Source organism: Athene cunicularia (genome assembly GCF_003259725.1).
Source record: "Athene cunicularia isolate RWA chromosome 10 unlocalized genomic scaffold, athCun1 chr10_part1, whole genome shotgun sequence".
Classification (NCBI taxonomy): domain Eukaryota; kingdom Metazoa; phylum Chordata; class Aves; order Strigiformes; family Strigidae; genus Athene; species Athene cunicularia.
The window spans coordinates 21,795,540-21,822,613 of record NW_020799112.1 but is presented as its reverse complement, the minus strand read 5'-3'; the positions used below and the strand labels follow the sequence as shown (position 1 = coordinate 21,822,613).

The window sequence follows — 27,074 nt, the reverse complement described above, 5'->3', positions numbered from 1 at the left end:
CGGGTGGTTGTGTGGGGCTGGCGGCTCTGCGTGCGTGTGAATTTTGGAGTTGTTATTCTGAACTACACTGGTTTTATTTTCTTTCTCTGCCAATACTACCTGTAGATGAGAAATGGCTCTTTTTGCGTGACTATGGTATTCAAGAGATCTGAGCTGTGCCAGGAAACTCCTCACTGAAGCACCCTTGGAAAACTCCAGGTCCATTTGCAGGTGTTAAACATAGGTATGTAAACACTTTCTCTTTTTTATTTGTTTTCATAAGATTTATACGGTTGTTTTCCTTGAGCTCACAGTTGTATGCCAGCTGCTCCTCTGTTAAGAGCTGCTGTACTTTTGACAAACTGCCTGAAATACTTTGATTTTGGGAGACAGTTTAGTATTGCTGCATCCTCATGTTCTAGAGGGAAAAGGAAACTTAAAACTGGGAATTAAACTGGCTTATGTAAAACATAGGCTTTGGGTTTAAATGACAAAACTGCAGCTCTTTGGTATGTCTTTGGTTTTCACAAAGGGATCAGTCAGATTTAAAGATAAACCTGAACAAGTTAATAAGATTAAAAGAAGTGACTGCAGTGACCAGTGTGGGTTCAGTAGCCATAAGATGCCCTTTCGGGTCCCAAGTCATCAGCCTACGTTTTCTTCTGTGTTAAGTCAAACTTGTTCTACAGTTGGAAGGTGGAATTGGAGCTTTGATAATGAAGTGTACTGCGCAAATAACATTTCATAACGCAGAACAAAGTAACTCAGTGTTTTTAAATGTTGTACTGCTTGAACCTTTTCCCCCTCTATTTATTCCCGTGTTCTCATTGACATATAAAGGTAAATTATACTTAATAAAACAGTCCTGTGGAACGTTGGTTCTTTTAACTGGGTTCCGCACCAACACGTTTATTCTCATGCATACTAAATGTATTGATGATAAAAGGAGTAAAAATGGTGTGTTGCCCAGCCTGTTATTTTTGATTATCAAAAGCACTTGCACTGGAAGGAACCATGAGAGTTCATCTATTTCACATGGCTTGTTCAATCACATCGTAATGGTTTCAGTCTGTAATTGTGGTAAAGGCAGTACAGGGGTGGGCTGTTATTACTGTGTTTTGTATCTTCTCTGGGAGAAACTCAAACTGTGTTTGCCCATCTGACTAGGTCATTCGTTGCCACCCCAAGCATGAATTTGTAATCAGGCAATCCCATCTAGGCCATGTGTTTGACAGACAGTGTTTTTCTAATCGTGAACCAAAACTCCAGCTTGGAGTTTGGCTCCAGATCACCAAGGAGGAGTTGTTCAGAGAACAGAAAACAATTTTCTCCTCTATTTCTGTGGGAATGTCACAAGGCTTTCCCAGGGTTTTAATTATTGTCCAGCACAGAGTATTTTAAGATGATTTTTCTAGTCCCAATCATCACCCCTTGACTCGTGTTTATGAGAATGAAGTGACAAATTCATAAACACCGTTAAATAAATATGATTTCTTGCTGTTTCCTTACAGACATCCTCAGTGTATGAATAACTGGGAGGAAGGATTTTTGTAAACGCTGATGCTTGACTTGGTACCTTTTTTTCTGTGCTGGATGGGTTGGTTGTCATAGTCGCTTCATTGTAATTTACTGTTATGTAATGCTTCTCTGTTACTGCATGGCTTGTGCATTTCGAATGTGTGTTACAGAAACAGTTTCTAGCACATTTTAGGGTAGTGATTTCTAATAGTCTGAGGTATTTGAGGATTAAATTTTGATATTGTTGGGATTATGTTGTATAGAGCAAAACAGTATTCTAGCACATGGTGCTGCCCCCCTTTCCCTCACCATACTCCAAGTGGGTTTCAGTATATTTGCTATTTTCTAGCCTGTCTTTCATTTACAGCACTATCTTAAATAAAGCATCCTTAGTAATTAAGCTTGGTAAAGACGAACTAGGAGTCTAATTCAGCTGGAATTCTTTAAATATGCCACTAAGAGTGGCTTCAAAGAGAAATTGTAATATCTTTTGCCCCTAAAAAAATAATGGAAAAATATCAATAAAAATTCTGAAGCTATACAAAATTAATGAATGAATTCCTGGAAAAAGGCCTGGAACGTATCCTAGTGGAATGAGGGAAATAATCGCTAGTCAAAGGGAAGTAGAAATAACTTTTTAAGGAGAAGAAGTAGTAACTTTTTCCTTGGTCTAAAATGTTTGACTTCATAACTAGGAAATAATATGGCTGCTACTTCTGAATTTTGTTTAAATACTGTGTCATAGGCATCAAGTTTCTTTACAAAAATTCAGGTTTTGATTCATTATGGTGCAACTGTTCATGTAAACTGAAGCAGACCGAGATCTTGGGTGAGTGAGGTGGGAGTTCTTTGGGAGTGAGCAGGTTGGTGTGTGTTAGCTCCACTATGGCTACTGCAGCTGTACTGATTAGCACTGAGATTTTATTTTTTCACATACTGAATTTGTTTTTACTAGAATGTCGTAATTGGATTTTTATTTCCTTGTGTAGGAAATCATACGCACCGGTTTAAAATCAAACCAAACACTGCAAGCCAAAGTCAGTCTTTTAATAGAAGATTAAACAACAGCACCTACTTTAATGAGTCTTTTCAAATAGAAACTCTTGTTAGACAGCACTGTTGCATACTCCCAGCTTCTTGTGACTTGTGCACAGAAGTGTACAGCTGAATAGATTCTTTCATTCCTCCTTACTCTTTCTATCATATCTACTTTATATCCTGTTTATCATTTCAGAGGTTGGATGCCTTTCTCAGTCAATGCAGAACATGGAAAAATTGCAAATCGTTATATGAAGTTGGTTTGTCAGTTTGCGTGAGCTTTTTGGATTCTTCATAAGGATGCAAAGTTTTATACTTAGTGTTAAATTAAGAAAACACAGTCCGAATCCTCTGTGGTCTGAAAACTACATAGGCATTTCCTTGACACAGTTTCCCACAGCGAACTTGCGCCGCTTGGATCAATTAGAGCAGTCTGACTGGCAACTTATTTTCTTAGAATAACTATATATTTTTTTTCTGGAACTTGGGTTATGGAGGTGATTGTTCTGTAAGCTCAATGCTGCTGAGTCGTTTATTAGCTATAGCATAAACATTCTGAAAAATAACTTTAATTGAAGACTTCTGGGGGGAGTGGTAGGAAGTTGCCTACTGTAGGTCAGTTAAAGTAGAAGTTGAGGACACTGTATGTCTGCATGAAATGTTATGGACGAATTCTGCAGGAAGGCATCTGCAGCATGGAAAGCTGGCAACAGCTGTCAGGTTGCAGCCAGGGGTGGCTCTGCAGCATCTTGGGCCCTCCCTCCGTCAGGGAATAACTAAACTGAAGAGTATGGGCGAACTGCAGCATTAGACTGATTCTTTTTGCTTTCCTTGCAGGGCTCACGCATACCTCCGTGGCAAGAATTAGTGTAAGGAATTCGAGTTTGCCGTGCCATTTATTTTGCTGTATATCAAGATCTAACTATAATTCACGCTGTAATATGGGATTCTGATCAGAGCAGTGAGATAAATAGCGTTGGCAACTCAGGTTGAAAAACAGCAGGCTTTTGAATGGAAGCTTTGTGTTGTGCAGTTCAGCCTGCTTAATCAGTGCTTCTTTTGAATTATCCCTTCCCTGAGGCTCTAGAAAAGAAGCTGTGCTAGGATACGAATTGAAGCAAATATTTTGCCAAGGCAGCGTCTGAATATTTTGGCAAGCTGCGGAGCCTCAATAGAAACTTTGGACAGAGTTAGTACATGCTGCCGTTCTGGAGCTGTTCGAGTGAAAGATTTGTTGACTTGTTGAAAGTACGGGCTTATTTTTTAATTCTTGCGGCGAAAAAACCCCAACCCGTAGTTTTAGCTTTGCTTTGTTAGAAGACTCGAAGAGTGATAATTTTGAGCCACAAGCGTGCTCCAAAATGACTGTCTCTTGCTGTCACAGATCAAGATTTCTGCTTTGCTGTCGCACATTAGTAATTTCCTGAGAACAGGTCATGGCCTATTGAATACCACCTGGCTCTATTGCAGGCAGAAGTGGTGTTTCATTATGTAATGGACAAGTTAAATTATACCTGGAGTCTTCTCAGCAAGGTATTTCTCACCTTTTCATAGCATTTATGAAACATGGAAGCATCACCCAGACATGTTTACTAAAAATCCTGCCCAGTACTGGCTGAAAATCTCTCTCTCAGACTGTAGCTCTTACAGACTCTGAAATCAAATGCTCCGTTCCTTTCTGAGACCTTTTAAGAGTAGATTATTCACAACTGACCCATCTCTCGATTTCTTTGAAGTGTCGTGCCGCCAGCCTGCAGTGTTCTGACTGTCTCCACGTTGCAGTGGTTGCCAGCATGATCTGGAATAGGCCCAGTGAGCTCAGCACCTGCAAGGATGCTTCTGTCAAGTTTTTTATGATTTATTTAAAAGTTTGGGAGAAGTGAGTGAGTGATAGCTGTGAGCCTCAGTTCTATCAGTGTAGATAGATCCTTCCATCTTTGTCCATGTACGCCACTTCCCTGCTCAGCATTTCTGACTGTTCCTTGCATTTCAAGTCCAAGCACATTGGATTTGAGATTAAGGAGTAGAAGGAAGAACCTTTTCTAGTTACCGGATAGGGATTTTGTCAACTGACAGCTTCCCTTGCTTTCCCTCAGATAACTGTACGTTTGCCCTTTTTGGTGGATCCATTTAAAAAACCCTTCTGATTAAATATTTCCACAAATAACTTACTATTCCTAATGTCATGCCTGCTATTCAGAGATAATAGAGATTTTCTAGCTCACTGGAAATGGATATTGATTAGTTGTTCAGTCAATAACTTCCGTAGCCAGCAAGTTTTCTGAGGAACAGGATGTTTTCGCTGGTGGCTGGAAGTGGGATCTGGCACACTGGTCCTGCTCCAGAAGGCCACGATGCCTTGTGGTTAGCTCTTTCCATTTGGCAGGTGTAGACAGGCTAATTTCTGATGAGCTTAAACATCTTTGGATATTTCAATGTCATCTAAGTAATGAGAAAACTTTTAACTTCCCAAGGAATAAATAGCCAGAACCAAACGTAGGAAGTGCTGTATATACTGTGTTTCCCTGTTCGTTATTGCTGAACTAAGTCAAGTAACTTGCATCAAAAAGAAGGACAATGTTATAGAAAAGCAGTAATGCTAAAGAATAAAAAAAAAAAAAAAAAAAGAAAAAGGTTTGTTGCATCTTCCAATCAAGTTAGCAAGGAACAGAGTTTACCTCCTAGGAAAACCAAGAGAAGCAGATATTTCCCAATCCAGAGGATGAAAAGGTGGATTGAATTCTGCACTGAAATTCTTTCTTGCCTCACCCTTTTTACGCTCACCCACATCGTGTTAGATGAACAATACGGTTTTATAGTCCCATTTGTATCATATATAACAGTGACTAAGAGGTATCTTCAGGTTGTCTGCTGCCTGACTTCTCCACAGACTTTTAATTGACCTAATCATGATAATTTATTTTTGCCAGATTATTTCCCTCTAATGCAGCATGTATCTTGTATCCTTCCTTGTGACCTTTTGGAGAATCATCATCTGTATTCCAGGTATCTGTCCTACAAAACAAGGTGGAAGGCAGCTGACAACTTTCTTGCCCTGGAGGAGAAAAAGAAGCTGCAAATATTTTCTTCTGGCTGTTTGCAGTGTGTGCTCTAACAGGCTCAGAGCCTGGCCTGACTAATGTGCATTGCAGCCTACTGAATCGCCCACACAGGCGGAGCATAAAAATACAATCCTTTCTTTAGCAGCAGTACACGCACATGTTTTTCCTGTGTCTCTTCATTCATATTCTAACTGCACATATTAAATTGCTTGCTTTTCAGTTTTTAGGTTTTTTGCCTTTTCTTAGTCCTTTTAGTCTGCTTTTTCATGTGTCTGCTTATTCTAACTGTCTACCGGAGATTGTTTGTTATCTATAGGAAAACCAAACCATTCCTTAAGGAAATGCACAATTTTTCTGATCCTGTGTGATTCTTATTATCTTCTCTTTTATTTTTCAGAGGCTGTTTCTCTTTTCCCTTACCCTTCTGGAGGTGTAAGTGTTGCTGAATGAGTGGGTGGGCAAACTTCTGGCTATTTCCCTTCTTCCATGAATGCAACCAGCTTTGTGGGTAAAATTCTGGTGGCTGCTGTGTTGACTGAAAGACTTGGAAACTCTGTAAATCTCTGTAAGACTGTCATTCCTAATCCCATGATACTGTCAAGAGCAGGGACGGCGCAGTGATGCGTTACAAACGTGAAGGTTAGGCTGTGGGTAAGCTATGGGCTGGGTCCTAAGGCGGTCAGAATTGTCACATCAAGGAAGGATGCTGGGCATTGCTCTGAATTTCCTGTTTAGAAGTTAGTGAAAAAGCATAGCACGTTCACTTGTAAGGCGTTGTGACTTAATGTATTTATTAGAGAAACAGTTGAATGGCTGAGGAGGGAATAAGTAGCATGGAGCTATTTCAAAAAAAAAACAAAAAAACCCAAAAAAACAAAAAAAAACCACCAAAAAAACTTTGCTTTATTTTTCCCAGACTACTCTGACGTTTATTCACATGGCACAGATGTTTGCTTCACTGACACAATTTGAAAGCAACTTCTGATGAGAGTTCAAAGAGGTAACTTGGGAGGTAAAAGCGCTCGTTCCCAGGAAGGGGCAGGTCCTCTGAGAGAGTTAAACCATTTTCATCAGATACCATTGCAAATCTTTATTTATCTACAGTATTTTCTTAACCATGAAGCATGAAAATGTTAGTAACTGATGAGGGACAGAGATGGTGCTGTGCTTTTTGCAGAGAAGTTGAAACTGCGTGGAGATCCTTCCATACGGATGATGTTAGAGCATCCCCTGCCACATTCCTAGTTTTGTTTTCCATTTTTTTCCAGTTCCATGCTGCCTTCCATTCCTTTATGTAACTGAGCCATTCTTTGAAATTCAGCCTCCTTTTGTTGGTTTGGTTATGCTGAAATGCAGATGTAGTTGCAAAACTAACTGTTGCTTCCTTTTCTGGCTTCTCCATTCCCAGTTTCTCCTGGCTTTCTAGAAAGGAAATCCAGAATCTGCTGTTCCCTTGCCTGGCCTGTTGTGCAAGGTTCTCGCCACATCTGCAGAGCCGTGTTGCTTCACTTACCCTTTTTGTGCCCCCTTTCTGGGTATGATTTTATGCCAGCATTCCCCGTTGTAACATTCTCAGAGTGCTTTGTGTGCCTGTCAATTCTTGCTGTGCAAATTCTGCAGTTCTAGCAATGCTGACAGCTGACGAAGTGTCGTAGAGCACCTGCAGCTGATAGGAGTGACATCAGCATTTGGAAGCTAAAGCCTTGCAGCCTTTTTTTTTTTTTTTTTTTTTTTTTAGGCTCCTATATGTATCCTGAGCACCTTTAAAGTGACTTAGATCCTTCCAAGAAAGACAATCCTTAGACATTGATCCTACAATTCTTTAGAATTCCTCTATAGCTGAAACTAAAAAGTTCACAATGGTAAAATGTCAAGTAAAGCAATTGAGAGCAACCAAAAGATAAATGCTCAGAGCAACTGACTCTCCTCCTCTGCTTTCCTTCTTTTTATGTTACAGAAAAGTCCCAGAAGTTGCATGAAGTGTCATTTTGGCCAAAGTTAAAGAAAGATGGATCATGTATTTTCCTAAGAAAAAAGTAGTGTAGCTCGGAGTATTTCATTGCAGTGCTTATTTATTAACTCTCTTCCCCCAGCGTAGCAGTTACTTGAGTTTATAAAAAATTATTGTAGTAACTTGTTTATATTACATTTGTACATATCTGGCAGCTTTTAGCCAAAAGCACTTCAAATAAAGTTTTGACTAAGCAGGAACATTGTTTAACTCTCTGTCCCCTTTTTCGACAGAGCTGGCAAGCGTGTGATGGTGACCAGTTCTGCAGGCACCAAGGTGCTGCTGAAGCCTTAGAGCAGGGTGAGGCCGTTCACTACGCTTCACCCACACTAGGCAAGAATGTGGTTCTTGCTTTGCTGGGGTGTGATGGGAGTGCTGGTATGACAGCACTAGGGAACTTATTTCTTCGAGGTCTAGATCACTTTCTCAGTGCTTCTGCTGTAACAGAGGTACAAACCAGCTATTGCAGTTAGGTCTGTGTAGCACCCAAATGGGCTTTTTTATTAGGAGTTTACTTGCACTTGCAGAATGACTAAACCTGTACAAATGCATTATTCCCTTGTACTTGTATTTACATGTTGTCCATCAAGAGACCTGCAGTATCTTCATTTTCTGTCTGGGTGGGGTTTGGACTCTTCTTCCCCCAATGCCTATGTCGACTCTTTTTAATCATGCAGCCTCACTTGCTTTTCAAGGATAAAGCCAGATTTGTGGAATCCTTCATTTGCATCCTTCATTTTTGAACTCTACATAGCATTGACATTTTCACAGTGTATTTAAAAATATGGCTCTATTATATATGAATACAGCAGAACCTTCTTAAGTAGACTGCAACTTTTTGCCTGTTGTGCAGTGCTCTTGCTGTGACAGGTGCCAGGAGAGGTCAGCCCTTCACTGTCACTGTGCTTGCTCTGTCCCTCGAGGGCTGGGTCTCCATCGCAGGAGGAATATGCAGCCTTCACTGCTACCCCTAGGACAGAGCCTAGTGAACGTCCCACTAGCCAGTGGGGTCTGTTTTCCCAAGCAGAGGCAAGGCCAAGACACAACTCGTCTGTCTCTGTCTGTCAGATCTACCTGAAAGCTGAGTGACACTTCCAGAAGGTGGACCCTGTTAAAAGCTGTAACCCTTGAGTGTCTGCTGTCCATCCCCAAAAGGACGACGTGATGAAATCCTGGTATCTTAAAATATGAATTAATTATTGGTCTAATAGCAGGATTTTGGCAAGCTTGAATTAGCATCCCTCTTTAATTGTGTGGTATGGTACCATGTTAGTCACTGGCTTTATGGCTGGCTAGACTGCAGGTCTGGGATGCTGAGGTGATGTCTGAGTTATACAGAGAGTCATTTCACTTGGTATGAGGGCGGAGTGGGTTGAGTCGAACAAATGGTTTTGTTTGAGTGGTTTCATACAGAATAGTGGCTTTGCTGCTCTTGGGAGGGCTGGCTAGGTGCTATAGTGTGGGGAGGACAATCCCCCCCGCCCCAAAGCTGCTTCTCTGCAAGATGGGGCAGTGTTGCAGGTGTGATCTGAAGGCATGTCACATGTAATAATACCTTATGTTCCAGTCTTTGCCAAAGAATAATTTTTCTCTTCTTTAGCAATCTGTGGTAAAGATGTGTTTCACTGTGGTACCCACGGGGCAACGCAGTGTCCTCCAGTCTGTACAAGAGAGAAAGAAGGAGAACAGCAGTATGCATTAGAGACTGCTGTATCCTCCTCAAAGCAGAGAGAGAAGAATGTAAAGCTGTGGATGAAACTGAACAGCTGTGATCCATATACTCCATCGTTAATACATTTTTGCATGAAAACACTTGTTAGGAACAATGTAATTGTGTTAGGGCGTGTGGGTGATTTGACTTTAGATCTCCTCCTGGGTAGGTCATGCACAAATCTCTTCTGAAATGCTGTTTGCCTCTAGGAATAAATGGGCTGTGATCTGTGTAATCTCTTCCCAGCCATGCTGTCAGGCAGCACCCTCCTTAAACACGGAGACATGAGGCACACCTCTTTATCTCTGGGCACCCATCAACATGAATGCAAACAGGTGACACGTAAGCCTCTTGGCTGTGTGCTAAAAAGGTGGTGCTAGAAAAATACTCCTGCTGGAAGTACTATCTCCAGTGTGGCCTAACTGTTCCTTTAGCAGTGTTTGGGGTAAGTGGTATACTTACTTTCAACTGATGTGCTTGAGGACTGTCTTGATTAAGAGCATGTTCAGATTTCCTGAGTTTTACACTCTGTGTCTGTGTGTACACATTTTGATTTGCAGCTCAGTGTTGGTTGGTTTGGTTTGGTTTTTTTTTTTGCTTGTGTTTTCATTTATTCACCTCTTTGTGCCTTCTTCCTCTTTCTTTCTCCCCTCCATCAGTTCTGTAGCAGCACAGGAGTTGCATGTTTTGTGCAAGGCCAGTTAGGAAAGCGCATTTCCTGTCCCCGTGCTGCACAGGGGAAACCCTGCATGCCAAGCCGATTTTTTTCATTTATACAGGAGCAACACTGCCATAATCTTGACTGTTTTATCACACAGTAGGGTTGTGATATCTGTGTCCTGGAGGCAAAAATACGAGGCTGTTACCATTGATGCCTGTTAATGTGAAAGTACCTTGGACTAGAAAATGCACAGAACAAGAGCAGCACTCGCTTTGCAGAGCATCCCTTCTTGGCAAGCTCTACAGGCTCAGCTTAAGTGATGGCTGTGGGATTCCTGTCAGCGATGGAAAAGGCCCGTGGGGTTTTCCCAGCACTTGCTCGTAGCCCCTGTCCATCCGCATGCTAGGCGACCTGCAAAGCCAGAGCTGACTGGGGTTTAAGGAGGGGTTTACAAAAGGCAAAACCCTGGTGGGCTTGATCTGGAGCCTAAAACTGTGTCCATCAGGGAATTTTTTCATCCAATGTGTTCTTACTCTTAGAAGCAAGATTTGGGAATGATCATTCTAAAATGAATTAGATTTCTTTTTTCTTTTGGTGACCTGATGAATTCTAATTGTATCATCAATTTTTTTTCTGATTCTTTCTTTTCTACCTCCCACTCTCCTGATACATGAAGTATAGAAATGTGGAGGGAAGGACTGGAAGGTGGGAAGCTATAAAGCCTAACTTAAAAAAAAAAAAAAGCAAAATTGGAAGGAAAAAAATGGGATGGGTTTTTAGTAACAGGGCCCTGACTTTTAAAACTCCACAGCAGTTTCTGCTATGAATACACATTGCTGTGAATATATTCTTATTTCTGTTATGTGGAGTTGGATGTGTCTGGGCACCAGGACTGCAGGGCTCAGAGGCAGAGGGTGGAGATCACTTTTTAAATATTTGTAAAGGGAGGAGGACAGAGCCTGAAACTGCAATGAAAATAGCTCTTTGCATGTCTCCAAGGATAGGTTAACTGTGCAGGGTTTCACAGGAACCACTCCCTGGAGATATTTGAATAATAGATTGACATTATGGGGTGCAGTGAAAGGTGTGTGCATTTCAAAACCCTAAGGAGCAATTCCCTTCTCAAGCAGAGCCTTTAGAAGGCATTTTTATGGCCTCTCTGTGAAGGACTCCTAGTCCTCTGTTTGCAAACTGTGTTTGTTACCAGGCTCACGGAGAATTGAGGTTTAAGCGGTCCGAATGATGTGGATCGTTTGTCCAAACAGGTACTCTACAGATCAGATATGACACTAGCAATGACTTTAGGCTTTACTTCCCCAAGGTCTTACCTTGACCTTCCTGGTTTAACCAGAGCTTTCACCCAGCTCTGGCCAGTGGAAGAGTGGAGCTGAACCATCACAGTTCCTTACAGCTCCAGGTAAGAGTGCCCATTCTTCTGTAAGGTCTCGCACAGGGCACGTGATAAATTAGCTTTCTAACAACATAAATTAGCAGTGATTAGGTGGCACTGTCATTTGTATCTGTTACTGAAGTATGTTCTAGGTATCTATAGCTAGCTAACAAAATACCAACAAAGCAAAGCAAATACTTCTGTAGAGGTGGATAGCTTAGTAAAAGACACGAGGCTAGCTTGTCTTTGTATAAAATACCGGCCCTAAGATTTGCATTTAAGCCTTTCAAAGCAACAATTTATTTAGGAGTGTTGAAGCTGAAAGAACCTGTACTGAGCAGAGGGGGAGCCTTTGCCCTTGGAGAACATCTGCAGGTGAAAGAATCACTATATACAAGATGGACATCTAAATCAAATCCAGTCTTTAGTAAACACCTCCTTGTTTGCTTCTTAAAATATTTTTCCCTTTCTTCCAGTGCATTTCAGTGAAATGACTTTGTAGAGCTACAAGGTAGGCAGTCTGATTTTACTTTTTTTTTTTTTTTTCCCCTTCCCCAGCAGGAGAGAGGATTTAAAAAAACAAAACAAAAACACCCAGACCCCTCTTGCTGGTATGTATGAGTGTGTCTAATGGATCGGGGCTTTTAATTTCTTTAAAAAATGTTCTTACATCAGTGTGGCTGCCTGTTGAACTCGCTTACATGAATATGCTGTTCTTTCAGACCCGTGTGGTGGGTGCAGGCCTGCAGCTCTGGTGTATTTATGTAAAAAGCTCACTGGCAACTATTTCTGTGGGGTTTTTTGTTTCAATCTTTTACTCTACTGCAAAACTTTGTATTGAAACACAACAGGGGCAAGCGAATGAGCTGGCTGTGGTGGTGTAGTGAGTGTGAACTCTGTCACCTAAAACCCCTTTCCCCCAAGGTTTTACTGTCACTGATGGCATAATGTAAAATATCCCTTGTCTGGGGAAGGGGAGACTTCAAAACTGGAAATGGCAAAAAAAAGAATCAGATGCTTTCCACTGACGTTTCAGTTGGAGAGTATCTGGGTATAAATCTGACCATAGTCTGTGTTTGATCATGGTTAAGTCCGGTCATGGCTAAGTTGACTAATCACAGTTCTGTCTTTTAACCAAGAGCAGTATCAACACAAAGTTGAAGCTTTAAAGGTTGTTATGGTTTGAGCTTCATGGTGGTGATTGACATTCACATACTGGGCATAGGGAGTTTGTTCCAAACCTCAAGCTGTGAGTTGATATTCAAGAAGTGAACTGATGCAAACTACTGAGGTTTGACTTGAAGTGAATAAATAATTTTATCTAGTTTAAGCAACAAATAGTTCCAAAGATACTTATTTACAGTTGAAACAGCAGGTTTTACTTTTTGTATTTCAACATCTGTCTTATTTTTTGTATTTCAGTATCTATTTCCCTCCTTCGTAAGAGGCAGTTCAGTGCCAGTTTTATGTTGCTTTTTGAATGGCTATTTTAGGCTTATCTTTTCATGTTCATGTCTCTGAACACAACAGAAGGCAGCTCTCTACTGTTTGTTTTGGGGGAAGAGAGGCTCAGTAGCTACTCAACAGAAAAGTCCTAGTGCACTTACATCAGTCTTTCTAGTGTATATGAAATTTGTCAGGGACTTTTGTTACACGTTGTAGCTGTTCCTGCCCTTTGATCAGACTATATCTCATGTGGTTATTTTTTCAAAGGCACAAAAAAAGGATAGAGAGAAATTTCTTACATGTGTATGGGCCACAGGAAAACAGGTGTGTTGTCTAACGGCAATTCAGGATCAAGATTTAGTTTAAGTGATTAACTAGCATCATGATAAAATTTCACAATTTTGAAAATTGGTCCTCTTAAACAAAACAACAAAAACCCCAGCAACAAAATGTGTTGCTTGGTTATTTTTTCTCCCCATAGGAAAAAACTTTTTCAGGACCGAAAAATAACTATTACAATAGAAAATTATTGTCATTTTTATTTAAATATAGTGGACAGTCTCCAAAATAATTTTTTTGCATATGTTAATAATGTCCCAGTGAATGTGAGGTCAGAACTGCATTGCTGGTGTGTTGACATAAATTTTGCCAGCTTCCATGCAGATTAAAAACAGTTCTGCAGTTTATGTTCCAGATGTCTTGAATACTTTGACCTTGATTTTCAATCTTTCCTGAAGAAGTTAAAATTGTGTTGCCTTCTGCTTCTAGTAAGAGGAATGTAGTAAAATTAATGATGCACTTTTTCAGGTACAGTTGAATTTGATATTGATAATTGGCATAATTGAGAGTTTCAGGTGAAACCAGTGTAGAAGAGTACAGAACTGGTCCCACTGCTGGGTGCTTTGTAGTTAGTGATTTGTATTTTAACCACTTGTCAAAAGAAGCCTGGGCAGAGTTGTTGGCTAACTAATCCTTTTTGCTTTGCTTTTTAAGGTGTCTCCTGAATTATCACTATGTCTGATGGAGACTATGATTACCTCATAAAATTTCTAGCACTTGGTGATTCTGGAGTAGGAAAGACCAGCCTTCTTTACCAATATACGGATGGCAAATTTAATTCCAAATTCATCACAACGGTGGGCATTGACTTTCGGGAAAAGAGAGTGGTGAGTTTTCACAGAGTGTGCTGCTTTAAAATGGCATCTGTCTTGGTGATGGCTAGAACCTGTTTTTTAAAAATGTGACCTACCAATCCTTACGTGTAGGCATGCAACCAGTAGTTGCTCTGCACTTAATCTTGTGGCGAGGAAGAGATCTCGTTTTACCTGGTTATTTTTGTTGGTGTGTGTTGTCCCCCCTCACTTCACCCAAAGTTAAAGAAGAGCTGATTCTAAGCAACTACTTCCTTACTGCTCGGCAAATATTGATGAGTGTATCTACTTTGTGAGTTGTGTACGTAGTACCTGGAGTAGGATTTTTACTGTTGAACTCTGATCAAGGATTGGACCGTAGTAAAAATGTTTTGAACTGAAATGGCTAGTGAGCAAAGACTGCAACGTTGATTTTAAAACTGTTTTAAAACGCGAATGAAGTTGCATAGCATGATACGTGGAGCTGATCTGGCTTCTCTATCAGCGAAGCATTGTGAAGAAATAAGGTAGGTGGGTTTGGGGATTTTTAACCCCTGAATTGTTCCTAAACTAGAGAAACGTGCAAAGCTGCATTACGATACCCAATTGGATGCTAGTCCTTACTGTGCCGAGAATTTGAGTTGGCATGAGGTTGGGTTTTGGGTTTTTTTCATTCTTATGTAGAAGTATTAAATGCCTTTCAGTGTAGTCTGTTGATTTCCCAAGTGCCCATAAATCTGGACGGTGCAATGGGCATTGTGCAGGCTGGCTTTTGATGGACGACACGCACCACAGTAACGTAAGGAGTAAACATCTTAATGAATGTGAAACTGGTCTCTTGAATGTTAGTATTCCTCCTGTGGGGTAGTGAACGTGGTGGGTTAACTTGAGCAGCATATTTGATAACTCAGGATAAGATTGAGGTTTCACAACCTGATTCATATAATCCACAAATTCAGCAGATTTTTGTGTCTCTAAAGGTATGTTTGTCACTCTGGGGATCTTGGGTACAACGACAGTTGAAGGTAAAGACGACGACCTGATGAGGAGTGTTTTAACTGGGAAACGAGTCTATTTTTATCTGATCCTTACAAAGCTAACAGATGCCCTTATTTATATTTTCATGCTGAATAAACTTCTCAGCTTTTATTGTTATCATCCACTTGCTGCTTTTTAAGCTATGATATGATAAGATCTACCCTCAGCTCTTTTTCAGCAATCTTTTGGCAGCTAAGAAGAGATGTCATTATAGGTATATTCTCTTTTGCTAACAGCGTTCTGTTAGTGGGGCAAATGTCCTGCCAGATTGCATGATTTTATTGTTGATTTCTTATAATTACATTTTAATTCGAACACGATACAAGTTAATCACAAAAAATAGAAAATTAAAATACTAAAATTAAGCTTGCCTAATGAAACTTAATGGCCACTCTAAATATCTGTTTAGAGTCCCTGGTCTATTGGATAATGTTTTTCCAGTTTCACTTTTCCCCTTATTTTTAAATACTCAATTGGATGAAAAATTAAACTGCAACCCATATTACTTTTGCCTTATAAAACAGAAGGGTTGAGTTGTAGTTGGGATCATCAGCAGTGCTAGTTTTGCTGCATTGAATGACTCTATCAGTTATTTTGTGTTCTGTAGAGGCTGGACTGCTCACACTGTCTGGCACATTTCCCTTTTGCAGGTGTATAGACCCAATGGGCCAGATGGCATTGGTGGCAGAGGACAGAGGATACACCTTCAGCTCTGGGACACTGCAGGGCAGGAAAGGTACGTTCCACCCCCCACCTAGCCAGTAAGGCAGTTGTCATCAAGCTCCATGCAAATGGAACCAAGTACATTAATTCCCTTGATTGATTGTTACATTTCAATTGTATGTCTCAAGAAGGGAAAGTGCACTTACTTCAACTTCACCAGTGATGGAAGCTTTCCTATGAATACACATTAAATTACAACTGTAATTTACAGATGTAGACCATTAAGACTGTAATTGTTGCTTTTTGTCTTTTGGAAACTCTGTTTATTCTTTTGTAGTCCATGTATATAGTGCTTTTAAAGCTTTTGGGTTGTTGTTTTTTTTTTTATCTCCCCATTTTTCCTTAAATTTCTGTAAATATGTTGAGGTCTTGGGAAAGTCAGACAGGTGAAATCACCTCAAAGGATTCTTTTCTATTTGTCTATCCAAAGACCAGCATCCTAGTGGTTGGTAGTCTTAAAATCAAGAACTGATGTGTTTAGGGGGCAAACTTCTGTTCAAAGATTGAACTTCATTCTTATTTTAATTTCTGAATCTCAATCAAGGCATGCTTTGTAGTAGAAGACTTCAAAGCTCTCACGCTCGAGTGAACTGTCTCCTTGACTTCTTCAGCCCTTGATCAGCCCGTAGTAACGTCAGCACTTCCTGTTATGCAGCCCCTACATCAGCAAAACATTGATGATAGTATTTCATTCTAGTTAACTCAGTCTCAAGTTACCTCAGTTTTATGACTGTATGCAATTATATTTTCAAAGTAACTTGTCAGATGAGCCAACTATAATTTCACTTTGCTGGTCCAGGTTTCGTAGCTTGACAACAGCTTTCTTCAGAGATGCCATGGGATTTCTTCTACTGTTTGATCTGACAAATGAGCAAAGCTTTCTGAACGTCAGGAACTGGATAAGTATGGCTTTTCTTTACTTTTTTCTTTCTCCCATGGGTGGGAAGAGGGCTGTGTTTGTAAATACGGAGTCTCACTGAGAATAGAACTGAAATGACTTGTTTTATAGCTTTCTCAGTAAAAGAAATAAATGTTGCATTCATAATTGTTACTGGTAGTAAAGCTGGTAGTGGTGGCTTCTAGTGTTCTACCTGAAATTCAGCTTTGCTACTGAACTTGAATCTTAGCCTACATAAAAGCAAGCTGAGAGAACATCATATCCCTAGCTCCGGTGGTGATCTTCAGTAATTTGTGTGAAATCCTATGCAAAACTCTCTTCTGACTCATCTGAAGCTTTGTCAGCAAAACTTAGGGGAAGGCAGATGTTACTAGGCTGGTACAACTAGGTGAAGGACTTCCCAAACTGCATCATCTGTCAGGAGAGGGAAGTATATCTTCTACTGGCAGCTCACTGAAGATGCGTGGTGAACGTAACTCAAGCTACAGAGACACAGATTCTGTTTTTACTTTGTCAGGCTTCTGCTCCCCCGACTCGTTCCCTGGCTTTTTCACTGGGGACATGGTCGTGGCTGTCCGCCTGTTCTCTGGCTCCTCAGTGTCGTAGCAGAAGTCCTGTGAGATAACAGAGACTGTACCTGTTTTCTATCTTTCACAGAGTCATTTTCCTGACGGGCTTTGTGACCCTGAAATGTGATAGTGTTCTGACTAAGCTCTGTGTGTGACAGTAAGTTGTAACCCCTGTTCACGTTGTTGCTGTTAGGTCAGCTACAAATGCATGCATATTGTGAAAACCCTGACATTGTATTATGTGGAAACAAGAGTGATCTGGAAGACCAAAGAATGGTGAAAGAAGAAGAGGCTAAGGAACTTGCAGAAAAATATGGGTAAGTAACTTCCTTCCAGTTATTGCTGTGTTTAAAGCAGAATGAAGTGTCTGTAATGGCTTTTCTGTATACTGAAAGGTTATTGTGTGAGCATTTTAGAATGCTTAACTGGGCAGCATCTTTTTTTTCTGTCAGAGATTAATGATTTGTGCATTGCCTAAAAATTCATACTCAGTATTGGAATAATGTTGCACTAGAGACTGGTTAATCATCATCTTTCCTTGGCAGTGAACAAAACAAATTTTCACAGACATTCTGGAAAAGAGACAGAATTTAGCTGGAGAGGCAGATGAATGATGAGGGTCTAATTCTTTACTCTTGCCTGTGCTGAGGCTTTCTGTGGGGCACAGAAAACCCAGGTCTCTTACAAAGTGAAATCCAAAAGAGCATTTGGTGAGGTGAGGAGTGTCACATCAGACTTGAGGGAAACCAGAAATAATACCACACAATTATACCCTAATTTATAAGCTGAGTTGTTTTACAGAAGTTTGTTGTAGGGCAGCCTACAACCTGTCTCTGGCATGGCCATGGAAACATGTGGCCTCAGTTTCTTTGAGAGCTTTGGGACCCATCCACCATTGTCCAGAGTCTGCGCCGGGAGTGCTGGGTTCCTGCAGAACAGCACTTCTGGTCCAGACCACAGTTCCCCAGTTCTCTGCCCCCTCCCCGTTCCATCTTCCCCCAGCTGTTGAAGCAGTTTTGTTAGGACTGTGCCTTCGGTGCATTCACAGTGGCAGCCTCGGAGGCGTCAGCTGTGTTTTCGTGCAGGTGTCTGGGCTCTCACAGACTCCCAGGGAGTCTGAAAACTGAGTCAGGGCAGCAGACAGACAGCGTAGCCTTGCCCTTCCCCTTCCCTGCAGGCACCGGTCATGTGTCCCTAAAGGAACTGTGTGAAATCTTTATTCCTATCAGACGCTAGTTAATACCATAGTACTCTTAGACCCCTTCAACTCTTCAGTGGGTCTCATCTCTGGATTGCATTTGCATTTCAGTGGGGATCAGAAGTGCACTTCTGAAGCAAATCTGATCCATTTATTGTAGTCGATTCACATAGTGGAGCAGCTTTCTAGCATGTGAACTGGATTCCCTCTCAATTGAAGAGTAAACTAGATGATGTGCTCCAGCCAGTAATCTGCATTCAGTCCTGGGGAAAAGCAAAGCCCATAAAACCTGCACGGTGTGAACACGAGGCCCCCAGTGCAGGCTGCCATGTTCCGCAGGTCTAGTCCTGTTGTGCTCTGCTGTTTCTTATCACATAGTCACAAATTAGCTTTCCTTGACCTCAAGGAATCACTGAAGGCAAATCAGAAGCAATCTGTCCATTAGAGACAAACTGGTTTAGTGCAGTATCACCTTCTTTCTTTTTCCTTCTCCTGTGAAAATGCTTGTGTGAAGTCCGTGTCACACAGACAACAGCAAGTGCGTATGGTAGCTGCTTGTGAAGGAGCAAAAACTTGTAAACAGCAGCAGATGGCGTGTGGTCATTTCTTAGAAGATCAGAAAGAGATCTCTGCATGTGACTTCTGGAAATAATCTATGAAATATTTATCTTTGTGGCTGAAAATACTAACTTAATTTAGGAATAGAGAGCTAAAAGTCAAAGTAATAGATCCCGTTCAGCCTGTGGGTGGTTACAGGTCCTCTGCCCTGTAGAGGTGAGATGGGATAGCTGGTAGGAGTCACTTGCTCCTGAGGGGAAGCAAGATAAATCCTCCTGGAGTGAACAGTGTGAGAAAGTGAATATCCTCTTTGTGTGGAAAGGCCTTGTGCTGGTTAAGTGTTGGATTTTGAAAATGATTGCAGGAGACCTACACACTGAGAGACAGTAAGTTAATATTTTGACAGCTCACTGAATCTGGCCAGTTAAGTAAGAAATCTTCAAATGCTGAAGTGACTGTGTCAGTCCCTTGGGGAGTAGCACTCACGTAGCACCACCCGTGGAGAGCCCCGAGCACAGACGGTCGAAGCCTTCAGACCCACCATTGAAACGTCCCGATCCACAATAATGAAAACCAGGGCACCCAGAAACTTTTGTTAATAAAGACATAGGTAGTCTGAGCATTGAGATTACGGGTTTCTAATTTATTTTTTTCATGTAAGAGTTTATAGTTGAGGTGTCGGCAGAAGAAACACTTTTGTAGTGATAAGGGCACCACATTAGGAGTCTTTACTGCCTTGCCTGCAGGGGAACATCCAACGTATTCTCTCTCTTGCAACAACTCCCTTGATGATGTAGGTAGAAGTAAAGGAGAAGACTTATGCACACAAGGCCGTATAGAGTAATTGCACCTCTCGTAGGGAACAGTGCTGAAAGAACTGGATCTCCGGAGCATAGCTTTGGGAACTCCTACTGACCAGTGCCTCTGTAAATTGTGGACTCCATGATGTAAATTAAAGCTGCTGCTTCTGCCCTCCTTACAGAGTCAGCCAGTTCATTAATTTCTTTTGCATTCCAGATCACTGACTACTTAGTGTCTTTCTGCTGTGGAGGAGCAGTAACAGCATTTGTGTGATTTATTTATTTATTTATTTATTTGTTTTAAGAATATGACAGTAATCATGTATTGGTTTTTCTCCTGTGAATACAAACTCTGTGCTGTAAGCTTGTGATTTTTTGTCTTCTGCAGAATACCCTATTTTGAAACCAGCGCAGCTAATGGGAATAATGTCAGCAAAGCCATTGAAACTCTGCTTGACCTCATTATGAAGCGCATGGAACGGTGTGTGGATAAATCCTGGATCCCAGAAGGGGTGGTGCGCTCCAATGGGCACAGCTCTACAGAACAGCTGAACGAGGAGCAAGAAAAAGGCAAATGTGGCTGTTAACTCAGTTACAGTCAACTTTCATGTATAGGATATAGTACAGTTGCAGCTTAACTGTTTAACTTACGGACAAATCACACTGTGTCGTTACTTAATGAGCTGTATTAATTCTTGATACTAATTTTTTGGTTTTTTCCTCTCAAACAACATTGACCCTTGCTTGCAAGGCATGCAGTTTTAGTGATAGGACAGAGGTTTAATTTGGTATAGCACTGGATATTCCTTTCCATCTCTGCTTTGGAGGCGAGGGAAGGAGAGGAATTTTCTTTACCGAATTTAGAAACATCCCTCTGTATGGGCCTTCTGAATTGACGGATTTTCAACCGCCCTCTGAAGACTCTGTTATCTACACAGACTAGGCATGCAGATTAGTACTGTGATAGCTCTTGCTCTCTACTAACAGCAAGCTTATCAACATGGCTCTTGGTTTTGAACAGAATTACTTCATCTTTTTCATCAATCAATAACAGTCTTAAAGAGCAAATTCCGTGTTTTCCACAAAAACCTGCAAGTGGCTTTTCCTTGCTCTCTCAAACCATCAGTTTTTAGTGATGAAAACCAGAAGCAAGCTATTCTGTATAGAACAAAAAACTAGAGAGAAGCATATGTAGAGCACTTTGGGTATGTCATGAAATTGAACATGTAAACTACAACTGTACTATATAAAATATATTCAGCGCAGCCTATGAGACCTCCTGGCGTCATTTGAATTTCTGGAACATGCGTGTACATACAGTTAGATGTGAATGGCATAACTGTACCTCTGTTACGTTTCTTTTCACCACTCGTGTTTTAACAGGAATGGAGAGCAACCTAGCTGTCAGCAAAATTTCATCAGAGCTAGTGCTTTGCACTGAATTTGTTTTGCCAAACACATATTTGGAATGTTTCTTCAAATTTGGATTGAAAAATGAGTTATGATTGTCTTCTGGTGAGATGCAGCTAAGATACCAGTTCTATAAATCTATAATGCTCACTTTATTCTGCCAGCCTTAGTGTCCTGTACGTCTTGGTTATCGTATATTCATTTATGTCTTGTTAATATCTTTTAGGTTGTCTTTAAAAAAGAGTAGAGTTGCTTCTTCTTCCCCTCGCCCCCATCACATAAATGTCAATTTTTCGTTTCAGTGGATCGTGTTACTTTTTGATCATTTTTATTTATTCATACAACCTAAGGAACAATCAGTATTTTTGGGGTCATTTTCCAGACTGATTTATAAGAAGTGCCTGCTAAACTGTTTTCTACCCTGGCAGGGGTTGTATAACTGTAAAGTATTGCCAATTAAAAGTCCTAAGATGCCAAATAGAGTCTTGTTACAGACTTTCCAGAGCAGTTTGTTTACAAAACTCCAAAGCTATTACTCCTTTAGAAATGGCGTATTTATTTAATTAAACATTCTAACTACTGCAATTTCAGGCAAGCATTGATACCAGTTGTGAAGATGAACTGCAGCATAACACATTTTTTGAAGGACCAAAAATGTTTCTAGAATAGGAGCTAATAAAAAAAAAAAAGTAAGCTTCTGATTATATTAATAATACAAGTGATAAAACTTGGTTCTTAAAATATTTTACAAAGTAATGCATTGTTCTTTAACAAACACAACATGTAAATATTAGATTTTTATCACAGCCTACACAGAATGTTTTAAAAGTGCAATATAATTTGACTGCTCTAGGGCTAGCACAGAGATGAAAGCAATTTATATTGAATAAATACAGGAGTGTTTTTCTGCTGTACGACACCAAGACGGTAAAATGCTTGTGGACCCGAGTTACTGTAGTTTCACTCAGAGTGCCTTCTGAAGTTACCATCATGTTGCTGACCAGTAGAGTATCAAACTCTACTGTAGGACACAATACTAATCAATGTACTTCAGTGTCCGGATTTCTTTTAATGTAACTCTGCTTTTCAGAGGGTTGCAGTGGGACTGTGTCATGCATTAACTTTAATGGGAGTTTTTGTGCTTACAGCTCCATCTAGTTCCTGAAAATATTACAGATTATTGCAATCAACTACTGAGCTAAGTGACTACTGAAATGGTGTAAAAATATTTTCTTTTGAATACTTATGTTTAATTTGGATATTTGGATATTAAATATTAAATACTGAAACTGTCATATATTTGTCATGCATATTATATGTAACTGTTTACTGTATAAAGAGTGTCTACTTAAAATTGCTTTGATGTCAGCCTTTGAAATGTGCCATAAGATTTATCTGTTTGAATTATTCTGTGACAACTTTTGTTCCCTTTTTAACTCTCATGACCAATCATGATGTTTCTTGACAGTGAATTACACTATTCTCACTAGTCTAGCACTGTTTTGTTTGTTTGTTTGTTTTTAAAAAAAAAACCAACCCAAGAATTCTTATGTGATAGGAAATTGTTATTTCAAGAAAAGTTGTTCCCATACAGTGTCAGATTAATATGTTGATCTGTGATGGAACAAAGTTGTGGAAAGGATTTCCATTATGATGACTTATCTCTGGATTTCTTTTTAATATAAAATAGTTAAACATTCCTGATCTGAACCTCGTCAGCATTTGTTGAACTGAATTGTAACATTTCCTGTTGTCTTGATTCAATATCAGTCTGTGTCCTTCTGCACTGTCCCTATGTGTTGTGATTTTTTTTTTTTTTTTTAGTTCAAATGCATCTTAAGTTCTCTTCTGTGGCCTAGGTACTTCTTGATTTTCCCCTCTTGCACCTCAGCTGGAGGGCTGATGCATCCTGGGTGATGCCAGAAGGAGCTCAAACCGTAGAAGAAAATAGAAGCAGCACTTCTGTATTCATAAGATATTTGCAAAGCTGCTGACGTGCGCGTGTAGCTTGTTCAGAACAAAAGGAATCAAGCAGTACATTTTGTAAAATCTATTGCTCTACAAAGGTAAGGAGCCTAATTTTTCAGAATAGCTGATTCCATCAGGAGCAGTGTAGGTTAGCAGGTAGGTTATGATGTGCTGGAGGACACAGCTGGTTTTCAGAGGTTCCTTGACAGGCAAGAGAAATGAACAGAACTAAACCTCATTAACAAGGGCAGGTGTGACTGAGTATTTATTCCATCTAGGTTGGAATAACCCCGTGCAGTAGTACTGGCTCAGAAAACATTTTGCAGAAAAAGGGGATGGTCATCCTCTTCAAACGCAGATTGACCGGGAACCAGAAGTGTGCCCTTGTGGCAAAGGCAGCCAACTGCATCTTGGCCTGTATCAGTAAAATGAAGCCAGCAGGTTTGAGGAAGTAAGTCTTCCCTTACATTCAGTAGTTCTAAGACCTGTGTCCTGTTTTGAACGCCCCAGTAGAAGACAGACATTGACATACTGGAGTGAGTCCAGCAGATGTCACTAAGATGAGAGGGCTGGAGCACAAGGGGTAGGGGGAGAGAGAACTGGGCTTGCTTAGCTTTAAGAAGAGAAAGCTAAGGGAGACTTTTCTGCTGTCTTGAACTGTCTAAAGGGAGGGTATTCAGAAGATGGAGCCAGACCCAGCTCGGAGGGCACAGGGATAGCAAAGAGACAACAGACAAAAGTTTGTGTATAGAAAATTGTGATTATATATTAGGAAAAAATTGTCACTGTACAGGTAGTCAGGAGCTGAGGAAGGTTATGGAATCTCCATCCTTGAAGACACTACAAACTCAACTGGATGTGGCCCTGAGCCACTTGGTGTTAATTTGTCCTGCTTTGAGCAGGACTTCAGTCTAGATGACCTCCGGAAGTGTCTTCCAACCAAAATGATTATATGCTCTGGGAACCTGATCCTACGAGTGTGCGTGCCTGACAGTTCTTTTATATGGCTGTGTATGAGAGTTCTTCTACTTCTGTGAGAAAACTTGGACAAGTTTGTAAATATTTGCAGACCAGAGCTTTGCTGAGTTTCAGATACTGAGTTGTTTGGTGAAACAATTCTTGCTGTGGTGATTTCTGTCAAAAAATCAAATAAACAAGCCAGTCAGTTTGCTGCAAAACCTCTTCCAGTGAGGCAGTTTTCCAAGTGTGTACCTAATTCTATCTGTGAATAACTGTTAATGGAGTAGAAGTACATACTCTTTTTTTTGATAATTAATCTGGTTCTGGCTCCAGCAACCTTCCATCTATATTGCCTTTTATGTCAGGAATAAGCACTTCAAGTCCACAACATAACAGCTTATGCTTGAAGAGATTAGTGCCTTGATATGAAAAAAGGAGGGAGGGGGAAAAACCCCATCCAATTGTAAATGCTTGTAGTATCACTGTGCTCTCACATCCCATCTGTCTGCTGGAGGCGTTGGTGACAGTCTGTAATCCACAGTGTTCAGATTGTAGAAGCCACCAAAGACTTCACAGTACAGTACTCTGCCAGGAAAAAGCTGTCTTCAGTGAAATAAATACAGCCCATGGGGAAAAAAGTCACATGGGCAGGAAACTCAAAGCAATCAAACCAAAAAAGAAGGATTGCAATTGCGTGTGCCAAAGCACAGCAGCCCCAGACCTAAGCAGACTTGTTTGCTATTTGGTTTTGCCTCTAGCTGTAAACTTGGTGTCTTCGTAGCTTCCCTCATAAAACGGCTTCGTGTAGGTGTCTGTGCTGTTCCCTTTGCCAGCGGCGTCCCACCCTCTGCCACAGGCACATGCCTGAGTCAGCCTGGAGCTGTTCCTGGGCTGGGGCTGAGCGCTGGTCCCCACTCGTGCTCTAGCCTCCGTCTTCTGCAGTAGGATGTGGCTGAGGTCTGGTGTTCAAAAAGATTGGAGACAAGTTCTGTGCTGATGAGGTTAGTGAGTCTATTTGTGATAAAGCTATATTTTTTTTTCCTTCCGTCTTTCTTTCTTAATGCAGCCTGCTTTTGTTGTTCTAGAAACCAAAAGCTGCCCTAAAGGCATATGCAATTCAACACATGGGTATTTCACCAAATACCCAGATAGTTAATTTCTTTTAAATGGAGAGGTCGGAATTGTGATGGTAAAGCCTTACAGGGTGAGGAAAATTTCAGACTCTTGAGCTGAGACAGCAGCCTAAGACTGAAGAACAGAGGGAAGACCCTCTTCAATTCCAAACAATTTAGGAAGGTAGAGGGCCTAGCATTTAGGTCCTTTCACAACAAACAGGTAACTGTAGGAGAGAGAAGGAGAAGTAATAGTTTTCTCAGAGTCATGTGTGCAGAGCTTTAGACTGTACTTCAAATTTTGCTTTAAAAAATAACCCCTGTAGAAGACTTCTATCTTCCAAATCTGGCAACTGAGCAGAAAGTGATTTCCCTGAATTCTAGAGATCATCTGTAGATTTAAACATCTGTGTCTGACTCCCTCCCCTTTCCTTGGGTTACTCTCTCTATCCTTATGTTAATACTGAGCCATTTCAGCTTCATTTTTCACAGAACAAAATTTTGCATTTATAATGCGAAGGCAGATCACAAAATCTTTTCATTTGTATTTAATTTCCATACTAAAACATGTATGTTTCAGGGAAGTAGAGAGTTGTTTGGGGAAGTGAAGAGACAGGTTACTTTTGAAGATGCAGTATTGTCTAATAGTTCATCCCAACTTTGTTTCTTTGTATGGATTGTTTGTTTGTTTGTGATTTTTTTTTTTTTTAAATACTTTAATGAGCAAGACTTATCTCTCGGCTTTCAGCAGGATTCTTTCTGGTTAAATCGAAGGAGGGACCTTGCTCTTGATACAGTGTATTGCAGTTAGGTGCATGTGCCTGAGGGGTGTACCTGGGGAGTGTAGTGTCTTTGTGGTTTTTGGTGTATTAATGCTTTTGTAGATACTCTTCTCACCCTCTCCCTCCTACTAATCTGTTTGTGTACTGATTTAGAAATTGTGGCTCCTATCAGCCAATAAATGGACTTTTCTTACAGCTTCAAAGAAAGCAAGCACAGCAGTGAGAATTTCCACCCACACTACAGTCTCAGCATTGTTCATGTGTTGGCTTCTGGCTCAGTTTCTCATTTTTGGAGCAATAATCTCTTCTGCATTTTATATACAACTTATTTTAAGAGATCTTGCTAAGGCATGAAGGTCATCCCATGGTCCTCCTTGTATTTCATGACAGTTAAAGCCTGCCAAAAGAAATGAAGACCAATTTGAAAAGCGTGGGCTGCTCTACTACTCAGAGCTAAAACCAAACCATAATCCCCGAATTAAAAAGGACACATTTTTCCAGAACCTTTGGGAGGAAATGTGGCCTGGAATGTCCTTGTTTTGGGAAGGGTCAGTCCTGTTGTGCTGTAAAGGGGTTTACGTTGAACAGGAGCTGTCTTTCCTCTTTCCCTCTCAGTCTGGCAGAAGCCGCCTCGATCTGGTCTCCAGCCACGCTCAGCAAAACCAGCCCTTTGTTTTCCGGGCAGGCTTTACGGGATCCACTTTACAGGACTCCCGGGGGTTATCACTTCATTTCGGATTCTGGCTGCTTCACAGGGTGGGTTGCCCAGCTGCCAGAGCGTGTGACAGAGGAGCATTACTGCTCTGGTGTTGCAAGGCTGTTCCCTGTGGGCCTGAGGAGAGGCTTCCACGGCCCGCAAGACAACTGCGAGTGCCGTTTTCCAGTGAGTAACCTGTGAGGAGACACCCACGCTGTGTTGTACCTCCTGGTGCAACATGAGCAGTTTGGGGCCCTGGGGCTGGGCCGGCCGCGGGCTCTCTTGTAGCATCACCAGACACCCAGCGGCTTTTCTAGTTTTATTAGAACTATTTATTAGGAAAAGTGGGTTTTCTAATACCCGGTATGCTGTTGCCTCAGTAGCGATACGACGTGCAACGCTCCGCGGGGCGGGG

General features: G+C 40.9%; 2 protein-coding genes across 9 annotated transcripts in view; both read left to right on the top strand.

Annotated features, from left to right (window-relative positions):
- RAB27A (RAB27A, member RAS oncogene family) lies at positions 1-22,644 on the top strand. 8 transcript variants are annotated; one of them, XM_026855993.1, is made up of 8 exons: positions 3-223; positions 9,566-9,764; positions 11,929-11,981; positions 13,810-13,982; positions 15,635-15,720; positions 16,507-16,610; positions 17,368-17,491; positions 20,119-22,644. In XM_026855993.1, exons 4-8 carry the CDS (start codon positions 13,830-13,832, stop codon positions 20,315-20,317), a joined length of 666 nt encoding a protein of 221 aa, XP_026711794.1. In that variant the 5' UTR covers positions 3-223; positions 9,566-9,764; positions 11,929-11,981; positions 13,810-13,829; the 3' UTR covers positions 20,318-22,644. The 8 variants fall into 8 exon arrangements, with proteins under 8 accessions (XP_026711797.1, XP_026711796.1, XP_026711794.1 ...); XM_026855991.1 differs by having other exon boundaries at positions 9,529-9,764; positions 11,932-11,981; XM_026855990.1 differs by having other exon boundaries at positions 9,529-9,764.
- A 2,405-nt stretch (positions 22,645-25,049) lies between these two features.
- Positions 25,050-27,074, top strand: part of RSL24D1 (ribosomal L24 domain containing 1) — a 9,048-nt gene continuing 7,023 nt past the window's right edge. Inside the window, exons 1-2 of the mRNA XM_026856357.1 lie at positions 25,050-25,069; positions 26,578-26,845. Coding sequence (XP_026712158.1) covers positions 25,065-25,069; positions 26,578-26,845 — 273 coding nt within the window. The 5' untranslated portion in view covers positions 25,050-25,064. The remainder of the gene's footprint in view (positions 25,070-26,577; positions 26,846-27,074) is intronic.